The sequence below is a fragment of the Microplitis demolitor genome, chromosome 7 (genome assembly GCF_026212275.2).
Source record: "Microplitis demolitor isolate Queensland-Clemson2020A chromosome 7, iyMicDemo2.1a, whole genome shotgun sequence".
NCBI lineage: Eukaryota > Metazoa > Arthropoda > Insecta > Hymenoptera > Braconidae > Microplitis > Microplitis demolitor.
The window spans coordinates 8290659-8302956 of NC_068551.1; the positions used below are offsets into that span (position 1 = coordinate 8290659).

The following is a 12298-nucleotide window of genomic DNA, read 5'->3' on the forward strand; positions in this document are numbered from 1 at the left end:
AAATATGCGAATAATTTTAAATAGAAAAATATTTATTGTTATAAATATAAACAAATATTCATTATTATTTATGTAAAAATTATTAATAGGGACATCGAAGCGAGCAACAATTAAGTTTAATTAAAGATATGTACAGAGTTAGGGACAAATATTATTTTTTCGCAAATTTGCGCATACGTTTAGTCATTATTTGACGATTGTTTACATTGTGATTGAAAGAATCGGTTAAAAAATGGCCTCTCATCACAATAAAATTAATTATAATCTTTATCATAAATTCTTTGCGGTGTTTTTCACATCCAAGAATTGGTAACTCATCAAGTTGTGAAACTTTTTCAAGAATTTGAAACATTGTACCCGATGTAAAATTTTTTGTTCCAACAACTATTAATACTTGAATTTCTAATTGTCTTATGAGTAAAAATAAAGCCTCACTTGGATAAATTAAATTTCCATCGCTCATTTTTTCAATTAATTTGTCACGTTCCGTTGGAAATGAAGCAGTTAACATTTCTTTACAGTCTAAACACTTCGTAAAACGAGAAAATTTTCTGGCCATGAATCCTGCAATGTATGAAACGACATGATCACTAGTATGCGTTATGTCATAATCATGATCCAAATAAACGTAATCATTTGAAATATTAGACCTATCTCCATTGTCAGAGGTATTATTAACTAAGAGTGTCTCCGGCGACTTATCGTTATAATTATCATTAGCATTAGCCGAACTATTATCACCATTATCATTATTATTATTATTAGTAGAAACATAACAAGCACTATTACTATCATTATTAGTATCAGCATCACAATAGTTAGATTTTTCAACATCACTTAAATTATTATTATTATTATCATCACAGTTATTTTCTCTCTGAGTAGAGTTCACATTTCTTTTATTAAAATCACAGACATCAGTAGTTTCATTGTCATCACTTTCATCACTAGTTTCATCGACCCAATGCTCAAAAGGTAAACGTTCACCATCATTATTATTAAAAAATCTTGGGTTCTCATTTGCTATTCCTGTTTTAACAATAGAATCAATTTTATCGAGCCAAATTTTTTTATTTTGACTAGATGCAGTTAATGATTCTTTAGTGTGCATTAATGATTTTAGTAATTCCCCACCGGTGACGTTGGAACCCCTCGGTGGTGTTGCTAGAGAATAGCTGCAGAGAAGACGGAAAACTTGGCCAAAAAGTATTGGATCCGGGTGGTCGTTACATCCACAAGCTGACCGCATAATTCCGAAGAATTTCTAAAATTTAAAACGGTTAAAAATAAAACACTACAATTTTCGATATGAATATTAATTATAATTGATTCATAAATGAACTTGTATATCTTACTTCCAAAGCATCTTGATTCAATCGCGACGTCATGAGGTAATCATAATTACACTTATCATGTAAAAATTCAAGTAATTCCAAAGTAGTTCCGAGAGTTACTTTAAAGCCAGTTAAAGTACTGGTTGTGATTAAAAACTCAAAATCCTCCTCAAAATTATCGAAATCATCAGCTTTATTAGCCTTCTTCTTTTTTTTTCTGCTTTTTGTTTTGTTATCTCCTCTTTAGCTTTTTTCTCCCAATCGCGGAGATATTGATCAAAGTCAACAATAGCCCAGCGATTAAATAGATTATGACATGATAGTTTACAAATAAAAGCAATATTTTAGCGTTATTACGGAAAAATAAGAAAGTTACAAGTTTTTTATGTTAATGATATAGAAAATATTTAAATATCAAATAATGCAAATTAGAATAACAGATTCTGGCTTAAATAAGGTTTTATTGCGTCATCGCCTTCAGGCTTTAAATGATGAGGTGATAATTTGAAACCTATTTTCAAGTTCATTTTACCATCCCTCGCGGACTTAGAATCACTGTGAAATCACAGTGAATTCACTTTCACCGTAATTTGACGGTGTATTTACGGTGATTTCATAGTGAATTCACAGTGATTTTGTGCCATTTTGTCATTGTGATTTAGTAGTGATTTCATCATGATTTCACAGTAAATTAATGCTGATTTCACAATGATTTCACAGTAAAGTAATGGTGATTTCACAGTAAATCAATAGTGTTTTCACCATGATTTCGCAGTGAATTAATGACGATTTCACCATGATTTCGCAGTAAATTAATGGTGATTTCCCCATGATTCTACAGTAAATTAATGGTGATTTCACCATGATTCCACAGAAAATATATGATGATTTGCCTATAGTTTTATGGTGATTTTACAATAGCAAAAAAAAGTTGTTCAAACATTCTTCAACTTTTTTATTTACTTTTTTTGAATAAACTGAATATTTGTGTCATGATGGCCATTTTCAAATTTTGTTTGTATTCTTTTTTTTTTATTTCAAAGTTCTCTGAACACTTAAAAATTTTCAAGATGTATTTTGAGAAATAAGCTTAATGGAAAAAATTGCAAAAAGCTTCAAAGTTTGATATTATAGAATGACAAAAAAAATAAAAAATGGTAGTCAACTCTCGGAATGGCATTCGGCTTTAAAGTATATTTCTTTCGATTTGAAATATAAGTATCTTAATTAAATATTGGTAGCATATCTTTTTTAATCATGTCATCGTCCAAAAAATGTAACTCGCAAACAAATTTGTCTGGTGTCAAATTTTGACATAATGCTAAGCTCCATTTGCGCAATTTATCGACATCCTGTATGAAATTTTATATTAAAGATAATATAGCGACATTGTCCATAACAAATATATTTAATTATTTCAATTAAATATTGTTACTATAGTTCTTATAAGTAAATTAATTAAATAATACAAAATATATTATTTGTAGGTTACTTGTGGAATTTTAAATAGAGAAGTCTGTCGAAGATTGGAGTCATTATTTTTCTTTCGCTCTTTTTTTTTTCCCACTCAAACAATTTAAAACAGTACAACACTTCACCATTTTTATTAAAATTTAATCCTAAAATAGCTGAAAATTACATAAAATAATCCTCCTAAATTATTCTTGACTTTATAAAGATAAACACTACTTAATGCGTGTCATGCGCAATAGTAACCAAAAGGGGACCTCCGCTATCTAGCTGCAGTCTAGTGGCCAATAGCGAACTAAAATCTTTACGTTATAGCTTTTATTTATGTTATAGCTTCAAATAGAAATAGTAGACATTGATACTTTTTTTAAGATTGATATTAAATTACAAAAATAAATTGAAAAAAAAAAATGAAATTCAATGCCTCAGAAGTTTCTGATGCTATTTTGAAATATACGACGAGCATTGGAAAACTGGAAAATGGCCCGATAACTAATAAACCATTATTTAGAAAACTGTGTAGTCATTTTGCTTCAAGAAAACAATTTATTGGCAAATTCAAAGTTAATTTGTATTTTCAGTGGTTTAAAAATGAAAATAATTTTGCTGATAACATTCGAGAAAAGTTGTTACTTCGACAGAGTAATTCAATTAATAAATCGACAGTCTCTGATACTAAAAAAGATACTGAGGAACATCCTAAGAAAGTTGCTAATAAAAATACTACGGAAGCAGAGTTAACACGTCAATTAAGTGGATTGTCAATACCATCTGATGAGTTGGTAAATACGGAGGAAAATGCTAATTATTGCAGGTCTTAATGTTAATGTACATGTCTATTCCACGACTGATTTGTCCAACCATACTGTACCATTATGCTACTAACTACGAGGAAACAGACGAGCAACAATCGCACGAAGATTACACCATGCTAATCCAAATACAATTCGTAGCGAAATCATCAGAGAAATAGATGAAAAGCTAGCATCTGAAGAAAATAATTATCAGTTTTCCCATTCTGATAATGTAATACAGAAGACTAAATCGGAAAAACTGGGTAAGAATGATCTTCATCCCAATGCTAGTGTTGACATTTTATTAAAGATCGCTGAAGCAAAATATAATCACCCATATATCCGTCAATTCAAAACACCATTCACTGTTTATCTTGGAGTCGATGAACAAATAGCTTTGTTACGGTCTTACCCTGATTTATTTCTATATTTCGATGCAACTGGGTCAATTGTTCGTAAGCCATATGATGAGTCCAAGAGAATATATTACTATGCTGGCGTTGTCAATATCAATCATAAAATCTATCCTATACTAGAGATGATAACAAATGACCAAACTGCGTCTTCCATCGGTGAATTTCTTGGTTTTTTCAGAAATATGTGGGTCACTTACAATTTAAATTTCCCACCATTTAAAGCTGTTGTCGCTGATTGGTCTTGGGCGAGTATCAATGCAGTGATGAAAGCTTGGAATGATTGTTCTGTGTCCGACTATCTAAAAATGACTTACAACGTTATTACTTCTCTAATGAATCATTGCCGGAAAAAATTTTACCACTTTATTTTTGCTATCCTCACTTAATGAAAATGGTTTCACGTTACCTAAAAAAAAAAAAATTGATAAAAAAAAAATTTCTATTTTATTGGAATCTGTTGCTGTCCTTGTTCACTGCAATAACTATGAGACATTAAAAGCAAAAATAGAATTATTATATATTATTATTTTGTACCCAAGAAAAACTAAAAAGCTTGAAGAAGCTATGAAGAAGTTGATTGAAGATAAGAGCAGTGAAGAAATAATTTATGATAGGGAAATAGATGAAAATGAAGACGAGATAGAATTGCCTGGAAAGGATGATGAAAATTGCGTGATGAGATCCAACCCTTACCGTATCGATTTATTAATTGTGAAAAGAAAATTGAAGATGAAGCTAAAACTAATGATAAATATTCGGCGAATAATAATTTTCAATGTTTGGAAGCTGCTAAATATTTAATCGATCATTTAATACCGTATATACCGTTTTGGAGTATCATATTATAAAGTCACCATCACCATCATTCAAAAATAAAAACAAAAATAAACGTCAAGCAAGAAAAAATAAATCACCTCACAAATGCTATGGCAGAAAATTATTTCAAACAAATTAAAAGTGAAGATGAAGAAAAAGTAAAATGTGGGCGTTTTATTGATACAAATTATTTAGCAGTTCAAGCAGCTTACAAGCAATTGAATCTTAAGAAATCAAAGGTATTGTTAAAAAAACGGCAAAAGAGTGTTGATGAAACCGACAATCTATTGTCTGAAGAAAGCTGGAACAAAAAACCAGACTCCTATAAAAAGTCGAGATCATCTCACCAAGAAGGAAAAAACTTAAAAAAGTCTGTTAATGATATTCAGCTCACTTCTTTGGTTTTTAATTCTAATGGTACTGTCCGCACGGAAGATTATTATTACGCTTCTGATCTCCTTCGACAATATTTTGTGGCCTGTACACAAAATATTAATGATGATAAAATATGGTTATATGGCGATGACTACATTAGGTTGTACAATCAACAGTGGTTGTTCAATTTCACTATTCATTATTGTGCTAATCTTTTATTCTGGCATTCATCAGCATATAAAAAAGTAGCCTACGTATCGTGTGAAATTAGTGGCATAATTTTAATACGCGGATGTCAAGAAGTAAAAAGAAGTTTCTTCGTGAATTTAAAACCCCAATGGCTTGAGAAAGAAGCTATTTTTGTTCCGCTTAACTTAAAGAACCAACATTGGGTTTTGTTTTTGTTAATATTACTAAAGGACAGGCATTTTATTTCGATTCGTTGAGGTCAGCAGCTGATTGCAATATAAATATTTTGAATAATTTTATAATGTGCTATCAGTAAATTTTTCCAACATCAATAACTCGTTGGGAAATTCAAAAAATTGATTATCCTTGCCAGACTGACAGCTACAATTGTGGAATATTTGTACTGCATTATATTCATCAAATTGTACTTGGAAAATTGTTGAAAATCGAAAAGTTTAATCCAGAAGAATTCCGGAATATATTAATAATCGAATGCTTACAAAAATCAATGAGTGTAACAGAACGATGTTTAGTTTGCGGCCTCGAACAATTAAATGATGATCGCCTATGGATCATGTGTAGAACATGCAATAAGTGGTCACATTACAGTTGTCTCGATTATTTTAATAAAAGCTTCGAAGAAATGTGTAGTGATTCATTCATATATGACTGTGATTTATGTGATAGGTGGATAAAAACGAAAAAATCAATTTGAATAATAATTATTATCAAATAAAAAAAAAAGATTCATTGTTGTATAAATATTTTTAAAATAAAAAAAATGTTTAATTTTTTTAATATATACTATTTATTTTCACTTGCTCAGATAAATCTATGATTATTTATCATTTTAAGACGTATTAATTGAAAAAAAATGATTTGTATATGGTTATAAATTTGCAGAAATAGATATAGAAGGAATTATTTTATGAATTTACCTATTAATTATAAATTAAATGCAGATTGAAATAAATTTAATATATGAATAAGGATATTTTTTACTACAGCTGAAAAAAAAAAATAAAATAAAAATAAACTCACTTACATTACAGATTAATTAAAAGGAGGAATATTACTTTTTTTGATATTGATAATTATTCAACTTCATATGCTCTTCTAAAGACATTAAAAAAGATATTTTTATTTATATCAATAAATCTGTTGGTCAAAATTATGTATATAATAAACCTCTTCTAGATTTGGGCAAAACGAAGAAGAGATTTTTTTTTTGTCGATTAAATAATTTATAGACTAATTATCGCATGCTGAAAGTAAAATTGAAATTTCGAAAAAAAAAAAATCCTCGGCTAGATGTATACGTAGAAAGTAAAATTATGAATTTCCTAGTTATTTCAAAGTAATATAGTGCTAGGAGAAGTAGCTAAAAATTTATTTTATTCATAATAAACCAGTGGTTCATGTAAAGCCAAAACTGGTACTAGCCTCAGATAGAGTTTTCAAATACGAACAATTTGCGCGCTTAAAAACTTTTGTATCGACTTTCATTGAGCGTGTTCAGCCGAACAAAATACTGAGTAATTTTAGTCAGTTAGTCAGACTAAAAGAAATTTTATCCTGAGCTCCTGAGCACAGTGTGTTTTCCGCCTGGACACACTGTTTAACTCTTACTATAGTTTAAAAGTGTCAATATCCAATCACTGAATTCATAACGTTCAACATAATTATTTTGATCCATTTTTTACGGCGAATTTTATATAAAGCTTACGATTTGCACTTTAATTACTATTTTGATGTAGACGTTTTTACGCGGTAAAAGACACAAAAAGGTATACCAAGTAAAATGGCGGCCAGAAAAAAGTTCCTAAGTATGCGTCGAGTGTCCAGGCCGAACACTTAGCTCAGTGCACTGAGTAACTGACTAAAATTACTCATTATTTTGTTCGGCTGAACACGCTCATTATCGAGATATTAATTGCTGAAGTTGAAAAATGTCGTCTGTCTGCTAACTTCAGGGTTATAAAAAAGCCGATAAAATTGTCTACAATTTGACGGTAAAAAAATACTTAACAATTTTTCAAGTCAAATTAACGACAAATTGACATAAAATTTACCTACAAGTTGACGACAACTTTTTTCTAGTCAACTTTTAAAGGGAATTTGCATTCTGATTCGGGCAGTAAATTTACGTCAAATTCAAGAGCAAGTTGCATATAAATTGTCGTAAAAAATGGAAAAGTCTGAAGTTGATGGAATTTTGACGAAAAATTCAACGAAACTTTTGTACAGTAAACTTCTGCTCAAGCAAACTGTGCTATTAGGGTATTCATATGACTTAATAATACTGTATCCAACTTTTAAATTCTTGTCATAACTTCTTGTCAATCTATTATTAAAACATATTTAGTTCTTTCAAACTACAATTATCGTATACAAGTCTGATATCCGACAATTTTTTACTTTTCATACGATTTGTAGGTACAAACTAGCTTTTAGGATGAATCTTGTACAACCTATTTATTCTCGATTTGATTAGAGAAAAAATTTGTCCATGAATTTATTTGTATGAAAATTTTCGTATGCGAACGACGAGAGTGCGCAGTGAAACAAGTCATTCGATTCTCATTCAACTTTTATAGTATAAATATATATATATATATATATATATATATATATATGTATATATGATTGTGAAAGCTGTAACATCTGTAAGCCTAACTTATTAGATATTTTTTTAGTGCCGGTTGACAGTAATATAATAATAAATTAAATATTAAAAAAAAACAAGAAAATAAAAATGGTTGTAAAAGTGTATATATCAGGAATTAGCGGTAATAAAGAAGTAAGTAATGATTTTTTTTTAAATTCAAGTTAAAGAATAAAAATGGACTTCGGATAGTGCAACTCTTGGATAAACTGTTAACTTTTATGACGTTTCTTGATCTCTACGCGCCATCAGGTGTATCAAATTACAATTTAATTAATTATTATTGTTGTCAATTTTTATAATTAGTTTGTTAATTTTTTTGTTCCAAATTGAATCATTACCTTGTTTTAAATAAATAGCTACTTTGCAACAATACATAATGTGTTATGTTTTGAGTTGGTAAAATTCTCGTCAACTTTTTATGTGAAATGACTAATTAGCAGTCAGTAAAAAAATTTATTAAATTATTACTACTATATTTTGATAGATGATTCTTAATTAAATTTATTTTATATATTGACAAGCTATATTATATATGTAACAGGTAAAAAAAAGACAACAACGAGTACTTATGATTTTAGACAGTAAAAATGTTGAGTATGAAATAATTGATATCACAGAACCTGGTAAAGAAGATGATAAAGAATATATGCAGACTAATGCTAATCCAAAAGACAGTAAATATCCATTACCTCCTCAAATATTTAATGAAGAAGACTATTGTGGGGTAAATAAATTTTGATTCTCAAATATATCTATATGTACAATTATCTAATTAAATTGTAATTGTTATCCCTTATTATTTCTATAGGATTATGAAGATTTCGATTTAGCTAATGAAATTGATGAATTAGAAAAATTCCTTAAAATTATTCCCCTTGATGATTCGGCCGATGATAATATTGAAGAAAATAATATTGCAAGTAATAATGTCAAACACAGTAGAAACTCATCCAGTCGAGAGGTAGTTACATAAATCTATTTTTTAATGAAAGAAACATCTTTTACCGTTAAAAAACTATTTTTTTTTATTATTAACTTACATTATGGATCACATTCAAAAAAAATTTCTAGGTTTCTATGGATAAAGAAGTAAGCGATGTACATTCAGGAAGGTAATTTTAAATTTATAACATAAATTACAGGAAAATTTAATTAAAGTAAAACAGATGAACAGATATTAATTAAATTATTTTTTAGTGAAATGGATGAGAGGGAAACTCCAATAACCGATGATAATGATATAGAAAAATTAAAACCATCTGGTGTGGATGACTCAAATAAATCAGTAGCAGAAGATATGGATCAAATAGATGAAATTGGAAATAATAATCAGAAATCAGATGATGAAGAACAAGAAGAATAAATAATGAATTGCCTTGTCGGTAACTTATTCAAATAATAGTTTTATTTTTCATAACTTAGGATTTACAATCCCGGTGGTAAATATTTTCTGTTTTTCCTTAACCTATTTAATTACTCTTTACAATAAAGTGTAAAAAACTTACTGCCACTAAGTAATATATGGGCTCAATAAAGTTTTATAAATTATTATTGAAAGTGCAATGAAGCACGATGATGCAATATAAAATCTGTTAGATGTAACAAAAAATTTTTGTTAATTTAAACAATCGAATTTCTTTTAAATTTTAATCTACCTAAATAATTTTATTTTAATTTTTTTTATACTATATATATTTATTATACGTTGATAAAATTGATTTTACTTTTTTAAGTAAGTAAATATTAATTATATTCTATTATAAGTATAAAAATTAAAGTAAGTTATGAATAAAAATTTTTTTTTTTTCAATGTCATGGTTTATTGCATTATTAAATTATTAAGATAAATTGATGATTTATTAAAAATATAAATCCAAATTTTTATGAAAAGATCGAGGTTTAATAATATTTTAAGAATTTTTTATGATTAAAATACATTTATTTTGATAATTTAAATAAGTACATATTTCTACCCATACATTTATGGTTTTCCGAATAAGATCTAATCAGATTTCTCGATTAACTTATTTTTGTAGAATACAATTATAAGTATGAATTTTAAAAACTTCGAAAAATTTAATTAAGCAATATTTGCTAAGATTCAAACTTATCAAATTTACAGTTTTTATTATTTTAAAGATAAAAAGAGAAAGACAGTTGTTTCATTGTAAATCCAAGTATTTTATATTAAAATGCTTTTAAAGGACTTGGACTTGAAATATCTAGTGTACTTTCACATCGTTATTATATATTACTTATCTGTTTTCTCTATTTTAAAAACTTTCATTTATAACTTTCAAGAAAAAAAATATGATTTAAATTTATAACAAAATATCAATATAAGGAGCTATTATTATAAGTAAATTTATTAAAAGCATTTGTGAAAAATTGATGAAAAATAATTAAGTATCAAAATTTAACCATTTTTACCTGATTTGGATAAAAATTCATACAAAAAGATGATTGACATAATCAATGGCTGTTAGATATCCCTATTGCTAGAAAGAATGATATGTAATAGAAATTTCAAATATTTGTTTATTGATTAATTCACACAAAATTATTCATTCATTATATTATATATAATCTCTAAGATATTGTTATAGAAATATATAAATTTATCAATAAATAACGTGGCTATAAAAACAATTTTAATTTCAAAAATTTTTTTCAGATTTAAACACCAGCCAAAGCATTATCATTTATTATAATTATAAACGTTACAGATATAAATAAATAAATATATACAATATTCCTATATATATATATATATATATATATATGGGACATTTCACGCCAAATCGGACGGTTTTGAGAATTTTAATTTTTAATTTCCGTTATTTTTTAGTACTCATCAAAAAACTGATCTTCCTAAATTTTGAGATTTTTTTTATCATTGGTTCAAAAGATATGAATTTTTCAAAAAAACCGCCCTTTTATGGTTTTTCGCTCATAACTTTTTGAAAAATATTTTAAATAAAAAAACTCAAAGTATAAAAAAGTTTCGTTATTTCATGTACTTTTAGAAAAAAAATACAAATAATTTTTTAGAAAAATTTTTCCGCGTTATTTTCGAGTTTTAAAACTTTAAAGTCGTTTTCTGAAAATTATGCATATTTTGATTTTCCTGAAAATTTGTGTCAACAAACTACCATATATACCACAACTTTTCAGGTGGTTCCGGTCATGGGACCTCCGTGGCTACTATTTTATTTCGATTATTGAAAATTGAAAAAATTTTCTTTCCGCTATAAATTATTGTCCGTACCGATTTTTGATACTGTACACTTGTTTATCTTACATATTAGAAATTGATTTCGATATTATTTTGTTCTTAGTAGGGATTTAAAAGCAGTAAACAAAAGTTAATGCTATTTATGAGCAGTTATAATAAATGTTTTGATTTATTGAAAAGCAACTATTTCGAAGCAAAAGAACATTAGATTTGCTATGTAATTCAGCTAAGACCATTATAGGAGCTCAAAAATATCATATAATTATTCGAAAAAAGCGATGAAACAGTATTACAAACGTTTTTAATTATTTCCGTGTTCTTTGCAAAATTTTACATTAACGATTGTTTTATAGAGTACTCCTTAGTTAATATAGCTCCGTCGCTTTTTCGAATAATTATATGATATTTTAGAGCTCCTGTAATGGTCTTGGCTGAATTGTATAGCAAATCTAATGTTTCTTTTGCTTCGAAATAGTTGCTTCTCAATAAATCAAAACATTTATTATAACTGCTCATAAATAGCACTAACTTTTGCTTACTGCTTTTAAATCCCTACTAAGAATAAAAAAATATCGAAATCAATTTTTAATATGTAAGAAAAACAAGTGCACTGTGTCAAAAATCGGTACGGGCAATAATTTATAGCGAAAAAAAACTTTTTTTAATCTTCAATAATCGAAAAAAATAGTAGCCACGGAGGTCCCACGATCGGAACCACCTGAAAAGATGTGGAATAGATAGTAATTTGTTGACACCAATTTTTAGATAAATCAAAATATGCATAATTTTGAGAAAACGACTTTAATGTTTTAAAACTCATAAATAACGGAGAAAAATTTTTCTAAAAAATTATTTGTATTTTTTTTTCTAAAAGTACATGAAATAACGAAACTTTTTTATTCTTTGAGTTTTTTTACTTAAAAAACCATGAAAAGAGCGGGTTTTTTTTTTAATTTTATATCTTTTGAACCAATGATAAAAAAAATCTCAAAATTTAGGAG

At 27.5% G+C, this 12298-nt stretch overlaps 2 protein-coding genes across 3 annotated transcripts; one reads left to right on the forward strand and one right to left on the reverse strand.

The window, feature by feature from the left end:
* Positions 1–11: 11 nt before the first annotated feature.
* Positions 12–3065, reverse strand: LOC128667242 (putative mediator of RNA polymerase II transcription subunit 24). The gene is made up of 3 exons (XM_053740477.1): positions 2827–3065; positions 1356–2686; positions 12–1264 (listed from the first exon to the last, which is right to left on the reverse strand). The coding sequence occupies exons 2-3, from the start codon at positions 1386–1388 to the stop codon at positions 152–154; spliced, it is 1146 nt and encodes a 381-aa protein (XP_053596452.1). The 5' UTR covers positions 1389–2686; positions 2827–3065; the 3' UTR covers positions 12–151.
* A 4930-nt stretch (positions 3066–7995) lies between these two features.
* LOC103580497 (SH3 domain-binding glutamic acid-rich protein homolog) lies at positions 7996–9785 on the forward strand. Of its 2 annotated transcripts, none has more exons than XM_008562251.3 (5): positions 7996–8194; positions 8604–8786; positions 8871–9023; positions 9134–9174; positions 9260–9783. In XM_008562251.3, the coding sequence occupies exons 1-5, from the start codon at positions 8150–8152 to the stop codon at positions 9423–9425; spliced, it is 588 nt and encodes a 195-aa protein (XP_008560473.1). In that variant the 5' UTR covers positions 7996–8149; the 3' UTR covers positions 9426–9783. The 2 variants fall into 2 exon arrangements, with proteins under 2 accessions (XP_008560473.1, XP_008560475.1); XM_008562253.3 differs by lacking the exon at positions 7996–8194 and adding an exon at positions 8242–8501 and having other exon boundaries at positions 9260–9785.
* Positions 9786–12298: the final 2513 nt, after the last annotated feature.

Excerpts from the sequence above, each read along its gene's own strand:
- LOC128667242 (XM_053740477.1), bottom strand. The coding sequence starts at position 1,388 with ATGACGTCGCGATTGAATCAAGATGCTTTGGAA. Across the intron at positions 1,265-1,355 it reads TGAATCAAGATGCTTTGGAA|AAATTCTTCGGAATTATGCG; the intron begins GTAAGATATACA and ends TTTAAATTTTAG.
- LOC103580497 (XM_008562251.3), top strand. The coding sequence starts at position 8,150 with ATGGTTGTAAAAGTGTATATATCAGGAATTAGCGGTAATAAAGAA. Across the intron at positions 8,195-8,603 it reads GAATTAGCGGTAATAAAGAA|GTAAAAAAAAGACAACAACG; the intron begins GTAAGTAATGAT and ends TATATGTAACAG. Across the intron at positions 8,787-8,870 it reads ATGAAGAAGACTATTGTGGG|GATTATGAAGATTTCGATTT; the intron begins GTAAATAAATTT and ends TTATTTCTATAG.